This window comes from Mycteria americana, chromosome 3, assembly GCF_035582795.1.
Source record: "Mycteria americana isolate JAX WOST 10 ecotype Jacksonville Zoo and Gardens chromosome 3, USCA_MyAme_1.0, whole genome shotgun sequence".
In the NCBI taxonomy this organism is placed as follows: domain Eukaryota; kingdom Metazoa; phylum Chordata; class Aves; order Ciconiiformes; family Ciconiidae; genus Mycteria; species Mycteria americana.
This window is the reverse complement of record NC_134367.1, coordinates 100,471,708-100,481,038: the sequence shown is the minus strand read 5'-3', so window position 1 is coordinate 100,481,038 and position 9,331 is coordinate 100,471,708. Positions and strand designations below refer to the sequence as shown.

At 51.3% G+C, this 9,331-nt stretch overlaps 1 protein-coding gene across 1 annotated transcript; it reads right to left on the bottom strand.

Moving 5' to 3' along the window:
• Positions 1–4,841: 4,841 nt before the first annotated feature.
• On the bottom strand, positions 4,842–9,089 carry ZFP36L2 (ZFP36 ring finger protein like 2). The gene is made up of 2 exons (XM_075496304.1): positions 8,816–9,089; positions 4,842–8,171 (listed from the first exon to the last, which is right to left on the bottom strand). The coding sequence occupies exons 1-2, from the start codon at positions 8,864–8,866 to the stop codon at positions 6,774–6,776; spliced, it is 1,449 nt and encodes a 482-aa protein (XP_075352419.1). The 5' UTR covers positions 8,867–9,089; the 3' UTR covers positions 4,842–6,773.
• Between the last annotated feature and the right edge of the window lie 242 nt (positions 9,090–9,331).

Genomic DNA, 9,331 nt, shown 5'->3' with positions numbered 1-9,331 from the left:
GAGTAGCTATTACGATTCCAGGTATTCAAGTGAACGTCACATTCAGAAAAGATAAGGTAATAATCCCTTGATATAGGACCCTCGTATTTAGATTTCAGCATATACAGCTCCCTGTTTATGTTATTAACCATGGTAGAAAAAAGGGGTTTTAAATTACCCTGTATTTCCTTCTCAGATGGTGTACAGAATAGAAATTACTCAGCAGATGTCATCTACCCTTCTTCAGTGACAGAGAGGAGATTTGTCAGGGTAATTTTGCCTGCTTTCCTCAGGAATGCCAATTTTGGGGGGGTTCACCCCAAAATGCCTCCATTAACACATCCATTATACCTCTGAAAGGAGAGATGAAATGAATCATATCTGTTTGCCTAAGCTTTGAGACAAAACATTATTTTTAGAGACAAGGTCCTCTAGACCTTAAGGGAGGAATCTCATTCCTCCACCCTCCTCTCCAATATTAAATTCTTAATATTAATAAAGGAATTAGACCTACAAATCAATGTTCTTCAGTACATATGCTGCAAAAATTACACAACCTGTTAAATCTATGCCAGCTGATAGTAAGCGTTTCCTTTCACATCCAGAACTCCTCAGAAGATGCAGAGCTTTGCCACACAACCATTATTTGATTTCCAGTAAACCAGACAAAATAACTATTCAGGGATACATTCACATTAATTAAGCCCTATCTTGATTTGAGCCTTCCCGTAAATGTCGGTATCTTTTCAAGATACTCAAGAAATACTCAAGGTCCATGTGAGTCATTTATAATCACCAATACAGAAAAGCAGTTTTAAAATGGGCATACCAAGAATTTCCCAAAGAGCTGTGGAGGAAACGATGTTTCTTCAAACTCAGCAAAACCCAGGCGGGAGGGATAAGCCTATCTAGCAGCCTGGTGGGGAGATCCCTTGTCCTCCACTCCATCACTCCTGCCTCCTCTCCGGGATGCGGGGCTCTACCTCCTCTTCCTCCCTTGCACCAGCTCTGAAACTCATCAGACTCCTCACTGACCCGCTTCAAGTCTACCCCAGCAGAAAACACCATTTTTTTCCTTTTTGCCTGGTTAATAAAATGCATCAACCCCCAGGCAGACGTGGCAAGCGCCAGAGCTTGCTGGGGGCGAGTGGACCTTTTGGTGGCAGCGGACCAAGCACCCACCCCCAGCCACGTGGTGCAAGCTGCAAGCAGGGTGCCGGGGTGCTCTGCCGGATCAGCGACCCAAACCGGCTCGGGGAGTGGGTCAGAAAGGGCCAGGGAGGAGCAGAGCGGAGAAACCGCTCTCTTCTGGTGGAGGCAACCTGCTACATCACCTCGAGTGTATCATTTTCATCCCAACCCTCCGCTTACTCCTTTAGCAGATGAGCACTTACAGGCCTGGCTGTGGTCACTCAGGATATTCCTGCCCCTCTCTGGGCAGGTACCAACCAGCTGCAGGGTTGGCAGAAGGGACGATGCAACTATACTTCAGATGCAATAAAGTGGGAAGCCCAGTACCTTTGCCTTAAACCACTGAGGAACTGAGTTTAAGCTGAAGGGTCAGAGAGTGAAGTTTCAATTTCCAGAGCTAATGTGCTGCCAAGGTCTGTAGGCTCAGCAGGCAAAACCTGAAATGTCCTAGCTTATCAACGACAGAGCACCACCGCCTGAAGCTCCATCAAGTAAGGTTCACACTCAAGGTCAGCAAGAAAAGACAGACCACACAATTAAAAACGTACAGTACAAGCCCCTCAGCTTTAATGCTACACCAGCAAAATGAAAAAATAAAAGTACATCTCAATCATAAACAAAAATGAAATCTTGGGCTTTCTTTGAAAATGAGGTTGTCAGATGCACCCTTTTTTTAAAAAAAAATCCAAGCTGTACACCTAATGATGGGATGGGATGGGATGGGATGGGATGGGATGGGATGGGATGGGATGGGGGCAGAAAACGGGAGGAGGGCAATAATTTCTTTTTCAAAGTAATGTAAGGGTTGCATCGGACATTTAGATGATATTCTGGAAAAGGGCTCATCCCCTGCCTATGTATTCAACCACTGAGGTATTCGTTTGCCGCGTTCTGCATTCAGCAATACGGCAGAGAGAGGGGCCGGCAGGCTACCAGCTCCTCCGGTGGCCAAGTGCCCTCGTCCACAAGGGACACGGACTGTGCTGTAATTCCAGCTTCTACGCTTGAACTGGGGTAAATCTGGGGGTACAGCGAAATCAGCTCAGGCTTCAACCGTGATGCACTAAGCGAAGAGCAGCATTGCTGTGCTTCCTGGCACACCGCGGGGAGGATTTTCGGCGGTGTGCAATCCGCTCAGCTGTGTGCTGAATCGGGTTTAATTTTCGTATTAGCTTGGGTCAGGCGGCAAACCCCAAAGCCCAGAGAAAGCAAAAGCACCGGAGTTACAGCACACCTGCTCTACCTGAAGAAGGCAAACTGAGAAAACCCGAACAAACAAAAAGCCCCCAAGAAACCGAGAGGACTAGGGAGTAAAAATCAAAACTGCTGATTCAGTACATTTGAAAACCCCCTAATGACCGTATCAAGCCACATTAAATCAATTCCTATTTCAAGATCTATACCATTACACCCATTTCTACAAATTTAAGTCTTTGCTGCAATTTCTTTCAGATTATCAACTGAAGCAAGCATGTCCAAGCACTCAGTCCTAACCAATAATTAGTAAAATCCCCATTTTCCAGATCCTCAAAGTCATTTTAAGTGCCCCAACTATTAAGAGAAGTATCACATCTCTAATGGGCAGAGACCTTAGAGTTCCTTCTCAACCCAAAGCTCTTGAAGAAAAACAGTTTGTTTTTAGGCAGAGTGCATCAATTTATTGCAAGGTATCAGGAAATTTCTGAATGGTCTGACCAGCTTTACATGCTTCGCTGAATTTTGAAATGAAAGCAAGAGAACATTTGCTTAAACCAACAACGTAAGTCACCAGTTTAAATGTTAACACTTGATTGTGCAGCACAAGAAACAGACACTTATCTTCCCAGTTCAAGGACTTCTGGTTTTCTGAACAGCAGCACGTAACACTGCAACAGATGGTTTTGCAGTACACTTTTGCAGAGATACAAACAAAACAGGGCGCAGGACGGTTGGCCTCGGAGCATCACTCACTCGGGTGATGGAGCAGGGGAGAGGGCAGCTCAGGCCCCACTCTCCCCACGTACTGGCATGCCACTGCCTCGCTGGGAGACATCCGTGGGCTGCCACCCATCCCGTCCTGGCAGCCTTTTCAACACACAAAACGCTGGCGTTGACACCAGCACAGTTGTGTTTCACGTGGGGCGGCTGCTGTAAAGCTTCCAGGGCTCTTCTTCCAGCCAGGAGACACCAGAGCCAACCCCGGCACCCTCACCGAGATCCTGTTCAACCAACAGAAAACCGCAGAGAAGATGAAAGTACTGCGCTGATGGAGTACAGCTGTCCTAGATAAGCGAAATACAGCAATAAATAAGGTCCTTATCTACTGTGGCAAGAAAAAGGCAGGCTCAGGGGAAGAGGTAGGCAAGGGAAAGAAGTGAAAAACATACCTAGGGAAGGAAGAAAATCTGAAACAAAATGGGACATGCACTCCTAATTAACAGTTTCGGGTTGGCAGTTTCAAAATGCCAAAAGCGAGTTAAGACATCAGCTTAGACACTGGTTAAACCAACAGCTACTCTCTGTCCCTGCAACTACTGGAGAACTCCTCCTCCTTGCAGCCACGGTATCCGTACCAGGGATGCCCGGGGAAGGACCCAGCAGTGCTCGGTGCTACCCTGCAGGCAGTGCCAAAAAGCAGTTTCTTCAGAGTTTAGTTTGGGAATTGAAGGGAGCAATTCTGAGCCAAAACATCAGACCGATCCATAAAAAAAGGGGTGATTGCTGTAGCTGGACTGTGTTGTCATACATTGCTTACGTTTGTTTTAATTTTAAACTGAGAGTCAGTCCAAGGTTTGTTACACAAACATATGGCACCGGTATTACATTCTACCTTGTATTTATAGAAAGTACTGTGGCGGTCCAGGCAGCGCAGAGATGCCATAATGTTAACAACATTTATGATTAGTATGACAAAAGAACAAAAATAAGCTGGTAGAAATCATGACTTAAAAAGTTGAAGGGATTGATTGGAATAACAGACCGAACCGTGGAGTTATTAGCCAAGAAAATTCCTCCAGCACTAATGAACACACAGTCCCCCGGCTGCCCAGTATTTTTTATAAAAATACACCCTCGAAAAGACAATTTGTTTAAAACCCAAGCCCTGAAAACTGATTAACACATTTAATGCTAGCCCGATTAACACCAATATGCCCTCAGCTGGGCAACAGGAGCATTGAGGCAGAAGTCCGCATTCCTGCAGGCGAAGGGGAACAAAGCTTTTGGGACAAAGGGTAAACCTTAATTATGCCTTTTTATTACCCAAACTGCCATTTCCTCCTTACCCCAAACATGCCGGGAAGGCTAATGGCACGCTCATACATCCCCATAAGCAATGCGATTGATAAATGCCATTACTAGATTTTTCCACTCCAGCTGTTAAGCCCCCAGCAGCAAAGGTTTGCTCCTTTACCCTCTTTTTAAAAAAAGGAAAAAAAAGAAACCCCAACCCAAACAAAAAAAAAAAAAAGGCAGCAGGATACAGTACACCGCTAACACTAATACTCCCGAACCTTCTGGAAGCGTTTATTAGCTTTGGCCACCGACCAGTGATTGCTGCAGGAGTGAACTGGAGCTGTGGTGCAAACTGGTTAATCTGTAGCTAGACATATTTGTGATTGGGGGGCGGGGGGGTGTTTAGCAAGAAATACTCACTGCCTGGCAGACAGGGCTTCAACAGTTTGAAGGGCTACTTTTCTTTCTTTTCTTTTTTTTTTTTTTTCCAAAAAAATTTTATTGGGAGAACTACAAAACATTTACAGTACAAAGTTTACAGTCTCACACAATTTGTAGTGAACTGACTCCCGAAAAATATATTACAACTCAAGTTGACTTATCCTTTAGTTACATTCAAAACATACTTCTGTTAAAGTAGTCCAAAAGAGTACATAGTGCTCAATCTGTACCTATGTACAAACAAAACTAAGCTACTGCTCATTCATCCACCGTCCAGGAAAGTTTTGGAAAACTCCCGACTTTCTATATAAGGAAAAATAAAAATTACAAGTTTTGGAATTCAATTAAACAAGATATGTTCATGTACTGTATAAAGTTTCAGATCCAAAGATGGCCTCCATTCTTATAAAATAAAGAGTGGCGAAATTTTGCTGTAGTTAAAACCCATCCCTACATTCAAATTATCTCAAGCATTAAGAAAAATACTTATTTGGTTGAGAGATACTTAAGGCAAGCATGGACCCTCAAGAAGGCACTGTGAGACGTAATACTGGGACCCCCAATTATTGCTACATACTTTGAGACTATATCACAGTGTGATTGGTGGAGTTAGGCAACAAAAAATACTTTTTGGTTACTTTAAACAAGTCTGAATTAGATTTGCCACTTTGAAGTCTGATTGCCAAGTCAGTCTTTTTTGTTGTTGGTTTTGTTTTTTGTTGTTTTTTTTTCTCTCATTTGTTTTTCAACTCGGACGGGCTACAACCATTTACATTCTAAAAAAAACCCATAGAAATTCCTCAAACTACTTCCACAGCATCGAGACCGATTTCTATAAAGAAACCATGCAATCTTTCAGATTTACGTAAACAAGGAAAGAAATTAATGAAATAAATATTACATACAATCTCTTAAATTAAGAATTTTACTCATTTACAATAAAATAACCAAGTGAAGTTACAAAAAGGCATATATTACTGTGAAAAGAACACACTCCACATTTCGCTGATTAATAATGGCAATCATAATTTAAACATAATAAAAGAATATATATCTATTGCTTTTCATCATACCCGATAAATACAGTATGAACAAATTACCAATGTATACTTTTCACAAGATAATAAATAAGTTAAATAGTTTCATATTGAGTTGTGTGCAGTGACTCATTCATGCAATCAACTCAAACAGCTAAAAAAATTAAAAAAAAAAAATCAGCAGTTATTCTCCAACAATTACAAACTAAACTCAGTTGAGTGCTTCCAAATAAAGCAACAACAAAAAAAATTGTTCTAAGCCAAACATCCACTAAGTGGTGGCAATGGAACCAATATTAAACTTTGGAATGAAGGTTTTAGCATTTGTTATAATAATAATATATAGATATATAAAAAAGAAGGTTGTTATCAAGGCATATTCTTGGCAGGATGTTGGATTTTTCTTTTTTTTTTTTTAAAAAAAGCTTATAGGTTTAGTATGTTCTGTGTTTTTATCTGAACTGGATTGAAAGACAGACTAGTCTGTAACTTTTTTGTGTGTCTGAAGGTTTGGAGGAGCTGGACAGGCGGACTCGCGCTCCCCGGATTGTTTGTTGCTTTCTGGTGGCGTCTTTTCTAATGCTCTTTCTTTTTCGAACACAGATGGAATGGCTGCTGCTGGTGCATATCATAAGTTGTCTCCAAAGAACAACAACAAAAAAACCCCAAAACAAAAATCCCCTTCTTCCAAGGTCTCTCTATAAAAATAGGTTTGTTCAGTTCGTGTCATTTGCCCTTTCGCAAAACGCTTTTTTTGTTTTTTGTTTTGTTCAGCTCTCGGTGTATATATAGATAGATATATATATAAAAAAAAAAGAAGAAGGAGAAGAGAAGGACTCGCTTGCTTCGCTCGTTAACTTACTTGCTGGGCAGCCGCAGGGCCGGGCGGCGGCAGCCCGGCCCCCGGCCGCCCTAGTCGTCGGAGATGGAGAGGCGGCTGAAGATGGGCAGGCGGCGGCCCGAGTCCAGGCTGGGCGACTCGGAGCCGCTGAGGGAGCCGGAGCTGAGGGAGCCGCTCAGGTAGCTCTCCCGGTCGGAGAGCGAGTCCGGGGGGCTGGGCGGCGCGTCGAAGACGGGCGACTCGGAGAGGCGGCGGAGGGGCTGGAAGCTGAAGGGCGGCGAGGCGGGGGGCGGCGGGCAGCCCCCGCCGGGCGGCGGCGGCTGCTGCTGGCAGCGGTAGTAGGCGGCGGCGGCGGCGGCCGCGGCGGCGGCGAAGTTCTGGGTGTGGAGGGCGAGCGGGGCGATGAGGCTGCCCAGCTCCTGCCCCGAGAAGGCGAAGGCGTTGTTGGCGCAGGGCGGCGAGAGCAGCTCCTCGCAGTAGGAGGCGGAGGCGGGCGGCGGCGGCGTGCGCGACCCGCCGGGGCTCTCCAGCAGGGCGGCGTCCAGGCGGCCGCCGGGCGGCGGCGGCGGCGGCGGGGCGGCGCTGTGGGGGTGCGGGTGGTGGTGGTGGTGGTGGTGGGCGGAGAAGCCGGAGAAGCTCAGGCTGTGGTGCAGCTTGGGCCGCTCGCCGCCGCGCGGGTGCCCGAAGCCGCCGCCGCCCAGCGGGTGCTCGCGGGGGGCGAAGGCGCGGAGGTCGCCGGCGCTGCCGGCGGGGTGCGGGGGCGGGTGGTGCGGGTGGTGGTGCGGCCCCGCGGCGGCGGCGGCGGCGGGGGGGGCGGCCGTGCCCCCGCCGGGCGCCGGGCGGCGCTCGTCGGCGTTGTGGATGAAGTGGCAGCGCGGGCCGTAGGGGCAGAAGCCGATGGTGTGGAAGGTGCGGCAGAGCTCGGTCTTGTACTTGGGGTGGCGGGTGAGGCTGCGCAGCTCGTGGAAGCCGTGGGCGAACTGGCACTTCTCGCCGTACTTGCAGGCGCCGCTCTCCTCGAAGGGGCGGCACAGCTCCGTCTTGTAGCGCGTCGAGTTGATGGGGGCCCCGCCGCCGCCGCCGGAGCCGCCCCCCTTGCCGGCCGCCGCCGCCTGCTGCTGCTGCTGGAGCTGCTGCATGAGGTGCTGGCTGCGCTCGCCGTTCTCGCTGAAGGAGCGGTCCCGGAACTTGTTCTCCTTGTTGAGCAGGGCCGTGGGGCTGCTGCTGCCGCCTCCGCCGGAGCCCGTCTCCTTCAGGCTGCCGAACGAGGAGGAGGAGGAGGAGGTGGTGGAGGAAGAGCTGGAGCCGGTGGGGCTGGGGAACTTGGAGCCGCCGGCCAGCGCCGGCAGGTTGCTGGTCGAGTGCCGCCGCAGGAAGCCCGGCGCGAAGCTGGAGCTAGGGGGGGTGACCGGGGTCCCCACGGCCTTCTTGTCCAGCATGCTGCTGAGGTTGGTCAGGGACTTCTCCGTCTGCCGGGGCGGGGGGAGGGGGAGGGAGAGGGGAGGGAGGGGGCGGGGGAGACAGGGAGCGGGAGAGAGAGAGGGTGTTGCAGGGTGACCGCCAGCCCACCGCCACGGCTCCCGCGGGCGCCCAGCGCCCCCTCCGCGGCACCGCCGGGCGCTGCGGGCGCACCGCGGGGGTCGGGCGGGGGTCGCGCCGCCCCGCCGGCCCCGAAAGCCGGTGTGCTGAGAGCGAGCGGGGCAGGGCCGGGGAGAAGCCCTCTCGCAGGCTTTGCTGCACGCACAACTTTGGAAAAGTTCCTCTCGGCAGCGCAACGCTTGCGGGCGAGCGCCTGCAGAGCACCTCGGCGCCTCCACGACTTCCGAAAAAACCCACCCCAAAAGCCCCCGTGGCGAGGGTGCAGCACGCCTCCCCCAGGCTCGCAGCCTTGCGTCAGCCGCCTCGCAGCAGGACCCGCGCTGCTTTAACCCGGCCAGCTGTCAGGCGGCGAGCCGCCCGCAGCGCCAGCCGCACACCCCGTCCCGGGAGGGCGCGGGCCTCCCGCCCCGCCGGGATCCGTCCCCCGGCCCGAGCAGCCCGGAGCGCCGTCCTGCAAACCGCGGCCCCGGCCCGGCAGCCCGGGTCGCGCCTGGGGAACCACGCTCCTCCCTACCTTGCACAAGAAGTCGATGTCGTAGAAGGCAGATAAAAGTGTCGTCGACATTTCTAGATCCTGTAATGGTCGGAAATACAGGAAGGACCGAAAGATCCCGCTCTCCTCGGAGGGTTTGGAAAAGCCACGACTAGATAGGAGGGGGCCGTTTGCTTGAGATCCGAAATGGTCCCGTCTCCTTCCCGGCGGGACGGCGGGTGCCGGGCCGAGGCGGCGACGGCGGCTGCACAGCAGCGGGCAAACTGCGGGAACTCCGCAGCGCCCCGCGCCGCTCCCATATAAACGCCGCCGCCGCGGCCCCGCGGGGGCGGTGCCCCGCTCCGCCCGCCCCGCGCCGCCCGACGGGCCCGCCCCGGCCCGCCTCGGCCGGCCGGGCCGCCCCAAGTTTCGCAGAGGGCCGGGAGCTGCGGGGCGGGCTGGCGCGGAGCGGCGGCCCCGCTGTGCTGCCCGCCGTCAGCCCCCGGTACCCCCGAGCCGGGTGCGCCCGCAGCGGGGCCAGCGCGGGCGGCGCAGGGG

What these genes read in the sequence shown, in the direction of transcription:
- ZFP36L2 (XM_075496304.1), bottom strand. Translation starts at nt 8,866, where the DNA reads ATGTCGACGACACTTTTATCTGCCTTCTACGACATCGACTTCTTGTGC. An exon ending in ACATCGACTTCTTGTGCAAG is followed by an intron (nt 8,172 to 8,815) that starts GTAGGGAGGAGC and finishes CCGCCCCGGCAG; the next exon opens with ACGGAGAAGTCCCTGACCAA.